This window comes from Chlorocebus sabaeus, chromosome 10, assembly GCF_047675955.1.
Source record: "Chlorocebus sabaeus isolate Y175 chromosome 10, mChlSab1.0.hap1, whole genome shotgun sequence".
Taxonomy (NCBI): Eukaryota; Metazoa; Chordata; class Mammalia; order Primates; family Cercopithecidae; genus Chlorocebus; species Chlorocebus sabaeus.
In genome coordinates this window covers 58,009,150-58,027,582 of record NC_132913.1, presented here as the reverse complement: position 1 = coordinate 58,027,582, position 18,433 = coordinate 58,009,150, and the positions used below count along the sequence as shown (strand labels likewise).

General features: G+C 47.1%; 1 protein-coding gene and 1 pseudogene across 1 annotated transcript; one reads left to right on the top strand and one right to left on the bottom strand.

Annotated features, from left to right (window-relative positions):
• Positions 1 to 5,376: 5,376 nt before the first annotated feature.
• SP5 (Sp5 transcription factor) lies at positions 5,377 to 9,130 on the bottom strand. The gene is made up of 2 exons (XM_007965321.3): positions 8,583 to 9,130; positions 5,377 to 7,887 (listed from the first exon to the last, which is right to left on the bottom strand). Exons 1-2 carry the CDS (start codon positions 8,631 to 8,633, stop codon positions 6,742 to 6,744), a joined length of 1,197 nt encoding a protein of 398 aa, XP_007963512.2. The 5' UTR covers positions 8,634 to 9,130; the 3' UTR covers positions 5,377 to 6,741.
• Positions 9,131 to 9,696: 566 nt separating this feature from the next.
• Positions 9,697 to 10,551, top strand: LOC103217292 (uncharacterized; annotated as a pseudogene).
• Positions 10,552 to 18,433: the final 7,882 nt, after the last annotated feature.

The window sequence follows — 18,433 nt, the reverse complement described above, 5'->3', positions numbered from 1 at the left end:
AGCAAGGGGGGCAGCCACAGCCCCACAGCCTCTAGCTGCTGGCTGCTCAGGGCACACAGGCTTGCTATTGACAAGTCTGAATCATGACTGACGAAGGGAGTGCTTTCTCTCTAGAAAACGATTTGGCAACTTTCTACTTCAAACCCAGGCTCACTACAGAATTTCTTACCATGATGACTTTCCTGGCAGTTGTCTGCAGTACTATCAAGAGACAACATGGACTTCAACGATCAAAAAGGGGAGAAAAAGGCTTAAAAGAAAAACAAGTCTCCATCAAAGGTAATAACCACAATGAGAAATATACATAGCTATGTGCTTATAGGTCTTAGTTCACATTCCCCCTTATTAAAATTATAGCTCAAGAAATAAAGGGCTATGTTTAATGACTTAGGTATATAAATATACTTCATTTGTATATTTTTTACTTACTAAAATCAATCCAAACAAGTATTACCTCAAACCATAATCTTCTATTATATTTTATAATTTTACTTTCAATTGCCATGTATTTTTCCTACTGATGTTCACAAATTCACAGGAAACATCAGCAATGTACTAAATAAAATATGAATTGAATCAACAAATAGAACTATAAATTTAATTCATGCACTTGTAAAATTTACACCAAAGAATACAAATGTCTATTAAAAATACAGTCAAGCATGGTGGCTCACACCTGTAATCCCGGCACTTTGGGAGGCCGAGGTGGGTGAATCATCTGAGGTCAGGAGTTCGAGACCAGCCTGGCCAATGTGGTGAAACTCCATCTCTACTAAAATACAAAAATTAGGGCTGGGCGTGGTGGCTCACACCTGTAATCCCAGCACTTTGGGAGGCCGAGGTGGGCAGATCACAAGGTCAGGAAATCGAGACCATACTGGCTAAGACAGTGAAACCCCGTCTCTACTAAAAATACAAAAAATTAGTCCGGTGTGGTGGTGGGCACCTGTAGTCCCAGCTACTCAGGAGGCTGAGGCAGGAGAATGGCGTGAACCCGGGAGGTGGAGCTTGTGGTGAGCGGACACAGCACCACTGCACTTCAGCCTGGGTGGCAGAGCGAGACTCTGTCTCAAAAAAAAAAAAAAAAAAAAAAAAAAATTAGCTGGGTGTGATGGCGGCACCTATAATCCCACTACTTGGGAGGCTGAGGCAGGAGAATCACTTGAATCCAGGAGGCAGAAGTTGCAGTGAGCCAAGATCGTGCCACTGCACTCCAGCCTGGGTGACAGGGTGAGACTCTGTTTCAAACAACAACAACAACAACAAAAAACCGAAACAATAGATTTAAAATACTACAGTTTAGAATCCTGTTGAGTTCTGCATTATTGGGAGCAAAATAAAATCATGGACATAAATACTTTGAGAAAAGCAAGAGAGACACATGACACAAAATGAAAGTTTCCATGCTAGAGATGGACATGAATATATAGAAGACATGTGACATCCACAGTCAGAATGGAAAAGAAAGCAAGACATAGAATTTATAAGAATAAAACTCACATAGAGATAAGGGAAATGAGCTTTCATGGAATCTGATGTAGACTTTTAGGAAGTTGCCACCAAATATTTTTAAAATTAGGACACATTTTCCCAACCATAAGCATAAATGAGTTAGCCTTGATATTTGCCTCATGAATTGGGTAAAATTAAGCTGAGGGCCAGATGTTTTCCATCTGTGTTTTAGATTATGCTAAACATAAAATGATTAGAAAGCACCCATATATGACTGGTTTAACTATATGAAAAAATCAGATGACATGAAGACACTGCCTTAGACTTTAGAAAATTTTAGTGTATTTTGATGTCAGAATTTTGACAAGTAATGAAAATATTAGATGAATAGTTTTACTGTTAAACAAACTTCCATTTCAAACTAGGCATAATGAATCTTCATACTGCTGAAACAACTTTTTAAAAAGGGAAAGCTGCAGATTTTCCAGGTGGTATCAAACTGAGAGCTGGGTTTATTTACCCTGAATTAAATTTTGGTATTAGGTAGACAACCAAAATATATTAGTTAATGTGGGTTATTATGTGTTGTGCAGATACTACTATAGTTCATATGCATGGGTTGATTTATGAATTAAGTCTCAAATATCCAGTGGAGGATTATACTTTAGATAATTCAGCTGGAGACACGGAAAGAAAAGTGCATAAGGTCTAGAAAGGGAAGTCATCAAAATGTCAGCATGAAACTATATCAATCTTCATGTACAAATCTTCAATTGGTAATAAGTTGTAATAGCAAAACAACTGAGAAACTATCAGTCCATAGCTGTTTGACTACATCTTTGTTGAACAAATACCACTTGTTCATTATAGTCAGGAACATTAAATTATTCTACAATGTCCATAAATTAATCTGAAACACTGCTGTCTCTGGCAACATATCAGATTCTTTAAAAATAATCAAGGAAGGAGCAACGGACATCAAGATCTTTATACAAAAATGTGTTGAGTCTGAACAACATCAGAGAAAAATTTACTGTCTATATTAAATAAATCACATGCCACACTAATCAGGTTACCATTATAGTGGTCCAATAATGAAACATGCTCTTTTGTTGTATTAATCTAAACATATATCTCATTACCAACATACATCTTATCTATTTTCCTTATTTTTTCCTACTCTATTGAACTATATTGGTGCATAACATTTCAAAACTGCCCTGGGTCTCTTACTCTTTTAAAGTTCTCTCTATCATGCAAACCAGAAGAAGGTCATGATATTTAACAGAAAATTAATATCACTTGTTTTGAGTGGCCCTCAATTTGGGACATTAGCAAACTATAATTGCACTTACTATAACACAAAGCTTAAGGTTTGAATCTATTCTATAACACAGGCTATTTCCCAATGAGAATGGTCAACTTACCTTGACTTGTCATTATTTAATGTGATGAGCTAATGCAAGTAAAGTGGCTTGCAATTTTAGAGTCCTAAACAACTTACTAGATGTTTACATGAATTTGAAGTCATAGCTACAGCTATAAAAACATTCTGTGAAACAGTCATAGCAGAAATGAAATAAATAGAAAACACTGACGATGTTGCTTTAAACTAATACTTAAAACCTCACAATATTAGAATAGAAAATAGTACATCTTGGGGTATAAAAAACCTGACTTTTCTACAAATGTCATTGTTTCAAATAGGTTTCTGCAAGAGGCATTCTTGGCAAGATTAACCTCTTTTTAATTGGCATGTCTTGTTTGATTAAGGTAAAATAATTTAAAAGAATATACAATATAAGGCAGGGCACAGTGGCTCACGCCTGTAATCCCAGCACTTTGGGAGGCCAAGGTGGGCAGATCATAAGGTCAGGAGATCGAGACTATCCTGGCCAACATGGTAAAACCCAGTCTCTACTAAACATACAAAAATTAGCCGGGTGTGGTGGCACGCACCTGTAGTCCCAGGTACTTAGGAGGCTGAGGCAGGAGAACTGCTTGAACCCGGGAGGCAGAGGTTGCGGTTAGCTGAGATGGTGCCACTGCACTGTAGCCTGGCGACAGAGCGAGACTCCATTTCAAAAAAAAAAAAAAAAAAAGAATAATATAGTCACAAGATTTAAACACTAGTTGAAACTAGAAAATAACATGGAGATTACAGTTGTATTTTCTTTAACATTATTTACTTTCATTCATTATCAGAACTATTTAAAACTAGTGATCAGTTAAGGGTATTATTACACAATTTTTTCTTGAGAAAAGCAGAAAACTACAGTGTTAATAAATTCAGAAATGCACAATTCTAAATTAACTGATATTTCAATTTACTAATTTCTAATTTACTGATATTCCAATTTCTCCATGTTTCCATGTTCTTGTTCAAAATGGTCCAAAAACTGTTAAAATTAAAGTAACATCACATGAATTTTAGTATTTTTAAAGAATGTAACACTCTACATTACATTTGCATGCTAACAAAACAGTTGCTTTAAAATCTACAATGTCTACTGACATTTGAGGCAATCATTAACATATTTTCTTCAATTAGTTTTTTAAACTTAATTGAATTGTGTGCTGGGATCTTTAAGTGAAACCTTGAATAAAGTTGGTGGATTAAACTTACTTTTTAAATGCTGCCTACTTTTTAAATGTTACAAATTCTATCAGATTTGCAGTGTACAATCAGCAAGCCTTTAAGTTGTACCAAGTTAAAGACCATACTTTTTCAATTTGCAGGTGCAATTAAGTAAAACCATAAGAAAGTTATTTTGTCATATAACTTTGTTCTGCTTTAAAAAATTGTATATAGTTTATCTAGTTTTTCCTCTTAATAACCACAGAGTTATCTATCTCCAATATCTCATTTCTTTAGATATTAAATTCCATATGCTTAACCAAAAAAATTATAAGAAAACTTTATCTTCAACACTTCTTCTGTTTGGATACTAAATAAATGATTGGCTCTGTCAATAATAGCTAGTAGACTCATTTTTAAATTGCTATTTTTCTTTCTCTACCAAGGTCATTCTTTTAGATGAAAGAATCATTTCAAATCATTTCAAAAAGACCAAAGCCCTTGGTCTTTTCACTCTCTAACAAGGATTCCTCTTTCCCAAAACTTTTCAAAAATCCTTTTCTGAATCTACAGTTAATCCTGGGGTATGGTTCAGATGGGAGTTTCTGTAACTTTTTAGGGAAAGGTGAGAGTTTCTGTAACTTTTCACATTGATTTATACATCAAAATGTGTAATCTTAATATAATGACTTAGATCTAATGATTTTGATTAAGATTACATATTTAGGTGTGTATTAATGTTACTACCTAGCAACTTCATCACTATTGCTTGCAAAACTGCCACACGCTTGAAAATTTAACCCAAACTCCTCTTACCAGGTGAAGAACCATGAAGACTCACATTCTAATTAGTCATTAAATAGTTCCAATATCCGTTATTCTATGGCATATTGCACTATGAATCTAATACTCATTTACTACCTTGTCCCAAGTTACAGAATACCTTGTCCTAAGTTACAGAATAAAAAAATGCTATTTCTTAGGAGTATAAAAGTAATTTTCACCCAAATTATGTTGATGTTTGTGTTTTACTTCATATAAGAATTCAAGAACAACCCTCAAAGCTTTTAAGAACTGATCCTTCAGTTTGACTTCAAACAAAAGGCAAAGTAAAAGCAGTTTGTAAACTGTGAAATCCCATCAATTTGTAGACACTTCTACTATCATGAAAAGATTATTCGGCTCTATTAAAATTCGGCATTAATGATGCTAGCTTAACATGTTAATAAAATTTAGAACATTTTCTATTCTTTGCTAATCTTAAATCAGAAGATTTAACTGCTGATTAAACGTGCAGTTACAGGTTTAAAAACTCAAATATTAGAAAATATCAAGGAGTTAGACACTTGATAAAACATTTGTAAACTTCAAAACTTCAACTTTTAGAGAAAGGCGAGGCACCTAGACAAAAAAATACCCTATTTCCACATTTCCAAACCATGAGTATTCCTGGTTCTTCCCTGAGAAAATCTTAGACTACTTCAATGATTTAAAACATAATAAAATTCAGATACAAAATGGAACTAAACGTCCTGGCCTAACCAGAAATCCCTGGGTTGTTACTGTGAAATAAGACTTGTTAAGATTTCCACAGTAAGATTAAGAAGAAAACAAGCAAGACAACGCTGGGTTATCGTGATGGGACTGAAATACAGGAGTGACGTCTGGGAAACTATCTTCTTGGTTTTTTCCCAGGCAAAGACCAACCTGAACAAGGGTCCCTTTTCTCTGTACCTCTCCCCAAAGTCTCACCTGTGAACAGACCCTCGCGCCTCTAATACCTCTCTTAACACCAGCATAGTTGTAACCTGTCCCGAGAGTACCAACAAATGGAAAGCCACAAGGAATTTGTCAGGTAAAAGCAAACTTGGAAGAGAAACAGTCTCGGGTGAAGTCCTAAGGCCGCATGAGAAACTCAAGTTGTGATTGAAAAATCTTGCCCTACCTCTTTACCACAAAACGGAATTGCCTGCCTTTTTCCATTCCTGAACCCAACACATTTGCCCAGATTCTTCCAAACCAAAGAAACCTCCGACATAGGCAGACTATAGGAACCATCAAATTCCCGGTGAAACCCTACCCCTTAGTACGGCCTCCCAGAAGAAGAAAAGATCAAATGAGACCGGCTCAGCGGGGTCTTCCTGTAGTGACCCCTGAGTTAACGTATTTATTTTCACGGTGCAACTGCTGATCACTTTACAGAGACATATCATGCTGTAGCTCTGCATGGAGCTGAAGACAAAAGCAACATTTTTATTAATGTTATAATTATTATAATTATTTTTAACAAAGCTATTAAATAACCTGTACAAAGCCCAAACCGGTCCTAGCGAAAACCCGAGCACTATTTCAAATCTCCCAAGTTCCTTTCGCTTCAATTCAGCAGCATTTCCTATATACAAGGCCAGCCCAGGGTGGTCCCCCAAAACTGTAGGTCTCCCAGATGGTGGGAACGGTTTAGAGTTTGGAACCGCCCTAGGGTAAGGCAGAGCTCCCAATTATAACCCAAATGCCCCAGCACCAACCCTACCTCCCCGCTCCTGGGAACTAGGTCCCTGTGTCCGAGGGTAGGGGAAGCTGGGAGCCTGGCTCCATTTTGGGAGGCAGGCAACAGGGAGGGTCCATCTGCTGAGTCTCCCCTCCGCCAGCTGCCCACAGGTCCCCGGATCTCCCGCAGAGGTGCTGGGAAGGGGGTCCACCTCCGGGAGGGCTCACAGGTCCCGCGGGTCCTCCCGCTTAACCCCGGCCTCAGCGACTTTGAGCTTCTTATTCTGGTGCGTCTTCACGTGCTTGGCGAGGTGGTCGCTGCGCATGAAGCGCTTGCCGCACTCGGGACAGGCGAAGCGCTTCTCGCCCGTGTGAGTCCGCAGGTGCCGCTGCAGCTCGTCCGAGCGCGTGAAGCTCTTCCCGCAGAAGAGCCAGTTGCACACGAAGGGCCGCTCGCCCGTGTGCCAGCGCAGGTGCGCCTTCAGGTGCGACGTCTTCCCGTACACCTTGCCGCAGCCCGGCACATGGCACACGTGCTGCTTCTTCTTGCCCGGCTCCGCCTCGGGGGCGCCGCCCGCCGCCTGGCAGTTGGGGCAGCGGCAGCGGCGGCACCTCCTGGCCGTGGCCGCCAGGGGGGCCTTGGTCTGCAGCAGCGCGGCGATCTGGCTCTGGTACTGCGCAAAGTCCGACGGGCCCAACACCAAGCCTCTTTGCAGGGCGGCGGCGGCCGCAGCAGCAGCGGCCGCAGAGGCGGGGAAGCGGGGCGCGTGGGGAGCCCCGGCACAGGCTCCGGAGAGGCCGCTTCCCGGAACCCCGGAGGACCCCGGTCCGGCCCCCGCCTGCGGGATGCTCCACCACGGGAGGTCGTCGGGGGCCGGGTTGGGTGACAACTGGCGGCAGGTGGGCGGCGGGGGCGGCGGCGGCGGCGGGGGCAGCAGGTTGGAGTAGCCGGGCGGCAGCGCGGCCTGCGCCGCGTAGGGCACGTAGGCGGGCGCGCAGCTGGCGGGCAGAGCCGCCATGCTCGAGGGCAGCATCTTGACCGGCGAGAACTCGTAGGGGTACGAGGGGTCGGCGGGGGGTGTGAGGGGAAGCTCGTGCGCAGCCCCGAAGGACGGCTGCAGGTGCGTCTTCTGCGGCGTCAGCCCCAGGCTGGGGTGCGGGGGCGGCAGTGCGCCTGGCGAGTGCGCCGGCATGTCGGCGGTCCACGGGTGGAAGAGCCTGGAGGGTGAGCCCAGCGCGGGGTCGTAGGGCACCTGCAGGAAGTCCGGGGGAGCCGTCGCGCCAGGCTGGCCAATGCGGCTACAGGTGGCGGCCAGCAGTGCCAGGGGCGAGTGCTTGCCCAGGTCCGGGGAGGCGCTGGGGGTGCGGTCCTGCATAGGCGGCGAGGGAGGGAGGAGAAGAGACAAAAGGTTAGCTCCAAGCGCGGACTCCGGGCCAGCCCGCCGCCCCCACGCCCACTATTATACTGCCGCCACTCTTCCGTCCCGGCCGTCCCTCCCCCGCCACCGCACTCCACGCACGCACCCACCGGCCGCGGGAAACTTTTGGTGCCTGCACTACCTGAACGTGGGGCACGCGAGCGCTTCTTGCTAAACTACTTGGTGCACTGAGACGCCGTCCAGCCTTAGAGGAAGCACGCGCAAAGTGGGAGGGGGAGGCGTCCGACAGGCCGCTCCCGGCTCGGTGGTCAGTAAGAGTCGGGAAACACCCACAACCCCGCCGCCCAGCCACCCTCCCTCCCATCTTTTAAGCTCCCTTGCCCTCACTGCCCTCGCGCTCCTCCCCGGCCCGCCCCAGGCTGAAGTCAGCAGGAGGGCCCAGCAGGGTGAGCTCCCGTCCTGTTCTCGGCCAGCCGGGCACCTCCAAACAATCCCGGATCCACGCGTCCCTCCCGCAAAGGCCACACCGGATTAGGTGTGAAGTTGGCGTGGGTACCCCTAGGCCAGGCTCCAGCTGCACCCATCGGTTGGGTTCCCTTTGAGGTTCAAGGTGCACGGAGTACCAGGAGAGATCCGGACGTGGCCTTTTCCACCTTTCTCCCGCCCCCTCCGGGCTCGGCCCTAACCTGGAGAAAGGCCTGCAGCGAGTCGTTCCGGAGGACGGCCACCGCGGCCATGGTTACGGCTTGCAGGCCGCTGGCTGCGGAGCGGGGCGCCGCCACCGAGGCATGGACACCCGAAGGCGAGGACGAACGACCGCCCAGACTGCCTCCCAGCGCCTGCTCTGCGCGCCGGGGCCCTCCCCGCCCTCGCCCCTCGCCGCGCCCCGCTCGCTAGCCCCGCGCGCGGTCTGAGCGCTTCAGGATCACCTCCAAGAATTTGATAAGGACTTTGCTGGGCCGCCAGCCAGTCAGAGGGAAGATTTATGGCTTTGAAGTTTGCCGCTACCCAATCATCAAAGAATAGCGGCTCTTTCAGAAGCGAAAGCAAATCCTTTGAATCCACAAAGCTCCTATGGTGTGTTTGTTGGTCTGGATAAAAGAACTGATTATTAGGGGGGATGGGAAGGGAGGAGATAAAGGCGGGACAATTAATGAAGTAATCACTATGTGGGAAATGTATATACACAAATAATTGGATTTTCCTGATCAAAGGGGGCCTTGCCGCCTGGAGACCAGCGCTAGGGTTGCTCGAGACACTCTTCCCGCCCTCCCACCCCCCCCCCCCCCACACACACTTGCAATTAAAGATTTGCACCGAGGCAGCGCCCAAAGTGACAAAGTGTCTTTGTTAACTCTAGAAAAATCTGCCTTCGGCTTCCAGGCGCCGGACTTTGAAACAGGAAGGAGCGTAACTCTCCCCTGTATTTATTTGCACACCCTGCACCCTCGCCGCACACTCACCCGCCCGCGCACACAGCGGACCCAAGCGAGGCCCCCGGTGGGGCGTGGGACCGACCGCGCCCGGCCCGCCGCGTGTCCCCCGCCCGCCGCGGTCGGGCCGAGGGCAGGGCTGTGACCTGGGGCGGGGCCGGGCGGCCGCCCAGCGCGGCGTTGGGTGGCGCGCACGCTCCAGGGCCACCCGCCTGACGAGCTACCGGGGCTCTCCTGTGACGTTCCTGCTGGCGACCTGGAAGTTTTCCTCAGGCCACAACTTTTGCAAAGTGTGGACCTGGAAAAAACACCCGCGCCGCGCATACCCTCAAAGCTGAGCTTGGCAGGACACCCAAGGCGACCCGTCATGCCCATCTGAGGGGGAGAAGCTGTGCTGTTCCGCCCCCTTCTCCCTAGGCCACCCTGGACCCCCAGGAGGCCCGGGCCGGGCTGTGGGGGGCCGAAAGCCCCAGTACCGCTGGTGATTTCTCGCTCGGAGCCCCCCCAAGGCAGCGAGCGCTCTCGCAAGCCTGACAGACCAAGAACTACTCGAAAAAATTGAGGCGCGGTCTAGGAAGCCTGGTTGTTGTGGTTCCACAAACCACAAATCATACCAGAGAGAACCCCGACGGGGGGAGAAAAGTCAGTACAAATTTGTTCCTGTCACCTTTGGAAACAAAAAGTTCCTCACCAGGCGCGGGGCGTGCTTTGCCATGGGCAGGGTCGCGCTTTCCGGGGCTTGGGTGATCCCCATCCCTCCCTGGCCGCTCACTTCCTGCCGAGAAGGGCTGTCTGCCTCCTCCAGGCCCAGGGCGCAGGGCGCGTCCTGCCCCGGCACTGCAGACCCCGGGATCACTTCCCCCGGGATCGCTTCCCCAGGGCGCGCGGGCGGGGAAGGAGGAAGAGGTGGGCGGGGCGCCGAGGGGTCTTCACCGCCCTGGGGCATTAGGGGCGCGGAACCGTGTTGGAGGCCTCGCGGCCCCGGCTCGCGAGACCGCACTGCAGAGTGGCCGCCAGAGCTCGGCCTACTCCTTTCCCCCACCCACCTCCTGGCGGACACTGTCTCCACTCTCCAGGCCGCCGACCGTGGGGGAGCCCCTAATCAGCTCGCGCCCGGCCTCTCTGCCCGTCTTCCTCACGGAACCGCACCGCGACCGGGGACGGACGGGAGACGACGGACGGGATGACCTATCTCCCGATGCAGCGTCAGAGGTTAGCCTAACTACAGCGGACTCGGAGTCTGGGGCGTGTAAGGATGCCCTCCGCACTTCCATCAGGGGTCGGGGACGCGATGCCTCTGGGCCCACCTTCTCCCACGGGCGAGCCTGCGGGAGAGAATATCGTACTGAAGACGGATGGGCTGCTTGCGACCCAAAAACAATGGGTCCCTCGCACATCCTGCACTCGCACCGCGCCCTTCTCCCACAACGAGCTGTCCCCTCTAGAACACGAGCGGCGACCACACAGCTTGGCCAACCCGATCTGGCTTCTGAAGATGAGATCAGCTGCTCTGGGAGCGGAGAAGGGGAGAGACCTTAGTGGTTTCATCGGAGGCGTGGCCGACCTGCTCCTTACCACGGTCCCGTCCAGGGTTTGAGTCTTGGAGAAGCGTGGGACCCGAGGGAGCCCTTTCCCGGATGCAAGTCAGAGGCCAGAGAGTCCCTTGGCACGCACTCGCGCCTGCACATGCCCGCACCGTCGAAGCGATCTGGTGCCTTAGCGCTTGTTTCCTTTCCAGCTCCCTTGAGCTCTTCGAAGTCTCCTTTCCTAGGAAGGCGGGCAGGGCCTGGCTAAGCAGGATGGAAGGCAGCCCTTTTTGTTGAATCTGATAGCTACTTTCCCAAAAAAGCCAGAAGAGCCATTTCACATCTCCATAGTTATAGGAGTTAGCTTTTTCTCCAAGATGCCCCCACTAGCCAGTTAAACCACCATCAGTAGGCAACAGGGTGAAAGTTAGTGGCTTGGTGGTTAAGAGCTCGGAGTCCGAGCTCTCTGAAGACATTTTTCCCGCCTTGACACTTTCTAGTTGGTGACCTTGGCAAGCAAGGTACTCAGCCTCTGTGTACCTCAGTTTTGAGGTTTGTAAAATGGGAGTTACAATAGTGCACCCCTTGTAGAGTGGCTGTAGGTTTAAGAGTTAATATATGCAAGGTCTTTAGGACTGTGCTGAGCGTACAGAAGGCCCTCTCTTGAGTGGTCGCAGTCGGCTGCTCTCGGCCTCATCTCCATTTGTGAAAATCTGCCCAGAGTCCCGTCCTCCCAGGCCCCAGCTGAAGTTTGGAGAGAGACTTTGCCGAATAGCTGTTTAGTCTCCCACAACCCCCTTGGCCCTCGGAGCTCCTGAAAAAAGTTCTTAATGAAGTAATGTTGAGAGCGTCCATTAAAAATGCAATGCTGGGAGATCAAAGTACAATATTTATTTTAGAAATTTGTTGCAATCACCAAGAGATACAGGTATCAAGGCCAAATGTCAGTTCCATTACACAAAGCCCTGCGCCCGGGAAGAGCGTGTGGCTGCTCTGCCATAATGTAAAGAGACATCAAAGACCGAGAGCGCTGCAAAAGTGCGCAGCCGGGGGGAGGGAGCATGCCCGGGAGGGCCAGGCGCGCCCCAGACAGCGCGGGGGCTGCGGGGGCGGGGGTCAGTTCAAAGAGGTATCCGCTGGGGCGCGAGTTCACAGGAGGGAAGATTTAATGGGCTTTCTTTTGTTGGTGGGTGTGTTTGCGCACGGTGGACCCAGGAACTCCTATGTGGTCCTCCTGCCTCGGGGCGGAGATGGGGGTGGGGTGGGAGCTGCGAATGTGGAGCAAACTTTAACCGTGGCGGGGGGCGGGGAGGTTGAATACCAGTCTCCTGGCTGCGGCTGGCACAGCGGAGCTGCTCTCCAAGCAGCGGGGTTCCGAGGCTGGGAAGTTTGCATTGCAGTTTCTTCGCGGGCGGGCGGCGAGCGCCAACTGCTTGCCACCTGAGAGAGGAAGAGGCGGATAGGTGAACCAGCAGCGACACTTGCTCAGGGGACGGACCAGCTCTGCGCTCTCTGGGATTAACTCTGGGGTTGCTACTTCGAGCCCAAGCTTGGTACCTCGCCTCGGGCATTTTCTTGAAGCAAGAAGGGATGCACGGCTCTGGTATAAATCCAACTAGACAGTCACCCCTCTCCAGCTGATTTTTAAAAAATCTAGATATTATTTAGATCATTTCAGCAAATTCTTAATTCTTTGGACTTTCACAGTAAGATGTTTCTTAACTGGCTGGATCTCCCCCTTCCTTGCCAAGGAGACTCAACTTTGCAATTGCCTATATCTGCCTAGTTAAATCGTTGCTATACTAAAGGTTCTGGGAGAGTAGGGGCAGAATTATTTCCCCCGTGCTAATGCGGCACTGAATCGCAGGAGGCTGCACATGCATTTCTTCAGTTATCTACAACCAAGAATTCTCAGAGCAGTCCCTCGGCAGCCTTTTGAAGCTGTGCTAGAGCAGAAAGCTGCTATTGTTCTCATCTCTCAACAAGGAAAGGATCAAACTTTGCCTCTTCAATTTGAAAGATTTTTTTTTTTTTTTTTTTTTTTTTTTTAATGGTGGTGGGGGGAAGGATTGCAATCTGATACTCTAAGTTAACTTTGAGGATTTGGAGTGGTCTCCCAGTTTAAGCTGCAGATCAAATCACAGATACCCTAATGCCTGCATCTCAAGTCGGGGGCACGTCATCATTAATAGGGTGGAGTAGTAAGTCACAAGCAATTATAATGTGGGTAACCTAGCCTGGTGACCGAGCTAGTTTACTTTCCAAGGAAATGGGACCATTTTCTCAACTGGAATCCTTCAATTAATTTTAAACTTAAACTTCTAAATTGAATCAGTATACAATACTGGGTGTAGAACTAGGAAGAATTTTAAAAAATCTAATTCTCCCTCATTTGATGGGAGGAGGAAACAGCATTTGTATGATACGTATCCTGCCTGCACAATGCTGTGATCTTCAGTAGATGCTCGATAAATGCTCATTGATATTGGGTGGTAGAGTGGAATTGTGTGTACCAACGTCATCTGTGTAATGACTGGTGCCGCAGAGCACACAAATGTAGTAGAAAGTCAGAGAGGATTGATGAGGGCTGGAGTGGTCAAGGGAGGCTTTAGCAAGGAGCTGGGGTTTGGAGGAGACTTTCAGGACCCACAGAATTTTAACTAAATTTTAATTTTAGTTAATTTTAGTGCAAAGAAAGGAAGAAGGTGAAGGGAAAGGGATAGCAGAAAGAGAATTCCACTTCAGTGAGAAGTTGAACTATGATGAAGTTTTGGGCCTTTGATCTGTTGATGTGGACATGGTGGGGTCAGATGAGAGAAGTCAGAACCGGGAGTTTGCCCTCATGCTGTATACATTGTAGTAGGAACTCCTCCTGAACTCACAATTGAATGTGAGTTCAATTCCATTTCTGAAAGCTTCTCCCCTAGAAGGGTTGGCTTGCAGAGTCTGGAAGGATAGATGCAAATGCAGTTACCTAGGTGTGAGATGGTGAAAATTTTGATTGGGAACTGGTGGTAGTAGTGAAAGGATGACTCAACATTTTAAAGGGGAAAAAGAGCAAAATTTGGTGACAGGTTGGAATAAGACATTAACTAAAGGGGACACTCAAAAGGACTCCTCTTTTGAGCAAATGGTGCTGGGACAACTGCATATCTACATGTAAAACAGTAACGTACACACAAATTAACCGTAATCATAGACTTAAATGTAAGAATTAAACTCTAAAGCTCTTAGAAGAAAACAAAGGAGGCTGGGCGTGGTGGTTCATGCCTGTAATCCCAGCACTTTGGGAGGCCGAATCACAAGGTCAGGAGTTCGAGACCAGCCTGGCCAACATGGTGAAACCTTGTCTCTATTAAAAATACAAAAAATTAGTTGGGCATAGTGGCAGGTGCCTGTAATACCAGCTACTCAGGAGGCTGAGGCAGGATAATCGCTTGAACCTGGGAGGTGGAGGTTGCTTGAACCTGGGAGGTGGAGGTTGCTGTAAGCCAAGATCATGCCACTACACTAGAGCCTGAGTGAGAGAGTAAACTCCATCTCAACAACAACAACAACAACAACAACAACAAAAAAAGAAAATAAAATAAAAGAGTAAATCCTCATGACCTTAGTTAGGCAAAACCTTCTTAGATGTGACACCAAAAGCACAAATGACAAAAGAAAAAATAGTTAAATTGAACTTCACCACATTTAAAACTTTTGTGCTTTAATGAACATCATCAAGAAAGTGAAGACAACCCACAGAATTGGAGAAATCCTTTGCAAATTATATATCTAATAAAGGAACCCTTGCAACTCAACAATAAAAAGACAACCCAATTTAAAACTGGATAAAGAATTTGAATAAACATTTCCCCAAAGGAAGATATACAAATGGCCAATAAACACATGAAAAGAAACCCAACATCATTAGCCATCACTGAAAAGCAAATAAAAACCACAGTGAGAGAAACCCCTTCACATCTACTAGGATGACTAGATTATAGAAAAGATAGTAAGTGTTGGTAAGGATGTGCAGAACTGGACCCCTCATACTTGCTAACAGGAATGCAAAATGGTACAGAAAACAATTGAAAAACAATGTGGCAGTTCCTCAAAATGTTAAACATGGAATTATAATTCTGCTAGGTAGATACAAAGAAAATGGAAAATGTACATTCACATAAAGACTTGTACATGAATGTTCATAGCAGCATTATTCATAATAGGCAAAAAGTTGGAAACCTAAATGTCCATCCCCTGAAAAATGGATAATATTTGATACATCTATGTAAAGGAATATTATTCAGCTATAAAAAGGGATGAAGTACTGATACATGTTACAATATGGATGAACCTTGAAAACATGCTAAAGGAAGCCAGTCACAAAAGTCACCTATTGTACGTCTGCATGTATATGAAATGTCTAGAATGGAAAAATCCAGAGATGGAAAGCACATTAGTGGCTGCCAGGGACTTGGGGTTGGGGGAAAAAGGAATGACTGCCAATGGGTAAGGCTTTTTGGTGGGGGTAAAAATAGCCTCAAATCCATTGTGGTGATGGTTGTACAACTCTGTGAATATACTTAAAAAAATTGTACAGTTTAAATTGATGAGTTATATGATACAATATGATAGGTAATTCTATCTCAATAAAGCTGTTTAAAAATAACATCAAAAGGACCCCAAGGTTTTAGCCTGTGCGGCAGGAGGAATAGCTCAGTTGCTGACAAAAGCAGGAGAATAAGGAAAAGAGACAGTTGGGAGTTAAGCAGAAGGACTGATTCAGGGTGGGCTGTTGAATCTAACATTTTGGCTGGCTGCTCATGAAGAAATGCCTGCAGAAAGCTGTTAATGCCGGGAGTGGCAGTGAGTGTGATGAACAGGGCTAAGGAGAAGACTCATGAACTTCTGGTAAGTAGGGAGGGCTGAAAAAGTGAGCTCATAAGAGTGGAGATCAAACAGGTAGAGAAAGGCTACAACAGGATTTGGAGATAATGCACAAATATAAGATGAGCAGATGAAGAGAAGCCATCAAAGTAACCCAAGAAAAAAGGATGAGAGAGGCAGGAGAAAACACAGAGAGTAGGGGTGGGAGGATGAGCAAGACCAATGTGTCTGTCCAGGCTGGGGAAGGCAGTGGAGAGGGCTGCGTGGTGAGCAAAAGGAAGAGTCTATTCGCTGGAGAGGAAGCCTTGAGGGTCCATTCAAAGAGCCTAGGTGAGGACAGAAGGGGAAATGAGTCGAATTTAAGAAGCAGTTAGAACAGATAGCAGGGCAAGAAAAAGTTGTATTTGTGTTTTAGGACCTGGTGAAAACGGGGAAGTGGTAGGTAGAGAGCATAGAAAATGGCGGTTTGCAATGGCGTGTGGGTGTTTCCATTAATGAGGAGAGGATCTTCTTTTTCCCAGCTTGGGGTGAAGCAAGTATAGCCCCAGGACATAACTTCTGACCTGGGGAGGAGTGAAACAAACTCAAGGAGAAGCTGCTGCTTTATTGATTTGAAAGGGTAAGGGCACAGTCGTTGCTGGGAGTGAAAGGGGTGGTCACACATTCAAAAGGTAGTAGGAAACTGGTGGCAGGTCAGCTGAGTACATTTGCTTGTGCTGTGTTTTGCTTGATCACATTGAAGCCTCACACGTTTAAATCCCACCTTCTCTTCCACTCTGCTGCCGTTTGTATTCCCTCAGATAAGAAGGTAAGGAGAAGGGGCCGGGTGCGGTGGCTCACGCCTGTAATCCCAGCACTTTGGGAGGTGGAAGTGGGCGGATCACTTGAGGTCAGGAGTTTGAGACCAGCCTGGCCAACATGGTAAAATTCTGTCTCTACTAAAAATACAAAAAAATTAGCCAGGCATGGTGGGGGTGCCTATAATCCCAGCTATTTGGGAGGCTCAGGCAGGAGAACCGTTTGAATCCAGGAGGTGGTGGTTGCGGTGAGCCGAGATCATGCCACTGCACTTCAGCCTGGGCGACAGAACGAGACTACATCTCAAAAAAAAAAAAAAAAAAAAAAAAGTAAGTAGAGGGGTTGCCATGAGCTGGAGCAAGGGGAGAAGTCCTGGCTGCCACTTGCCTCCCATGGCAGGGAGGTCCTCCGGTAAACCTGCTTTTCTTAGACATGCACAGTTGCTTTCAACAGTACTGCCATGGACATGGATGATCTTTACAGACAAGGCCTCCTTACAAAGGACATATGTTAGGAAAAGGTACTGCCAAAATTCCTTTATTGAGTATATAGTTTCCTATTTAGTCATTAATATTCATGTTTCAAAATGACCCTGTAGCAAGTACCACTTGATATGAGAAGGAATCAAGGCATGGATAAATCCATGAACTTAAGGTCGTCGCAGGAGCCTACAGAAGCTCACAGTACTGTGGCTTTGTACTCTGTGGCTCTGTCATCCATCTTTCTTTCTAGGCACAAAAAACCAAATCTTTACTGAGTGCGGTGGAAGGATGCCCAGGTGAGCACAGGCACAGTGCCAGGTGCTGCAGAGGACCCGAGACAAAAAGTCACTGTGCCCTCAGTGAGTTTAGAATCCAGCACTGAGGAAAAGAAAGGTCATGGGGAGCACAGGTGGATCTCACAATCATGGGAAGAATACTGTTGGCTGCAAGGGCCTGGCAACTATGTATGACTCATGAAGAAACAGGCCCAGTGAAGTAAGGTGGCTCCTTGAGATCACAGAGTGAAAGAACTGAGTCTCACATACATTATTTGAGACAGGTTCTCTCTCTGTCACCCAGGTTGGGGTGCAGTGGTACAATCTCGGCTCACTGCAACCTCCACCTTTTGGGCTCAAGCAATCCTCCTACCTCAGCCTCCCTAGTAGCTAGGACCACAGGCATGTGCCAGCACATCTGGCTAATTTGTTTTTTATTTCCTTGTGGAGACAGGGTCTCCCTATGTTGCTCAGGCTGGTCTCAAACTCCTGGGCTCAAGTGATTCTCCTGCCTTGGCTTCCCAAAATGTTGAGATTACGGATGTGAGCCACCACACCCAGCCTCATCATTTTTCCAGTGAACATTTTTCTAGGGAACATGAGGATTGAAAGAAAAGATTCTCTTGGGAGGCCGAGACGGGTGGATCACGAGGTCAGGAGATCGAGACCATCCTGGCTAATACGGTGAAACCCCGTCTCTACTAAAAAATACAAAAAACTAGCCGGGCGACGAGGCGGGCGCCTGTAGTCCCAGCTACTTGGGAGGCTGAGGCAGGAGAATGGTGTAAACACGGGAGGCAGAGCTTGCAGTGAGCTGAGATCTGGCCACTGCACTCCAGCCTGGGTGGCAGAGCGAGACTCCGTCTCAAAAAAAAAAAAAAAAAAAAAAAGAAAGAAAAGATTCTCCATGTACTGTTACCCATCTGTGGTGGCATTTATTTCCTGAAAAGAAATGAGTGTGATAAATCTTTCTTTTAGGCTAAGCAATAATGTTTCACATATAAAATTATTGAAATTTGATCTGGATTATAGCAATAAAATAAAACATGCATTAATATATAGGAGAGCCAGGCGTGGTGGCTCAAGCCTGTAGTCCCAGCACTTTGGGAGGCTGAGACGGGCGGATCACGAGGTCAGGAGATCGAGACCAT

Bases quoted from the DNA above. Each gene is read 5' to 3' on its own strand.
- SP5 (XM_007965321.3), bottom strand. From the start codon at position 8,633: ATGGCCGCGGTGGCCGTCCTCCGGAACGACTCGCTGCAGGCCTTTCTC. The intron at 7,888-8,582 runs GTTAGGGCCGAG...CCGCCTATGCAG, and splicing joins CGCTGCAGGCCTTTCTCCAG to GACCGCACCCCCAGCGCCTC.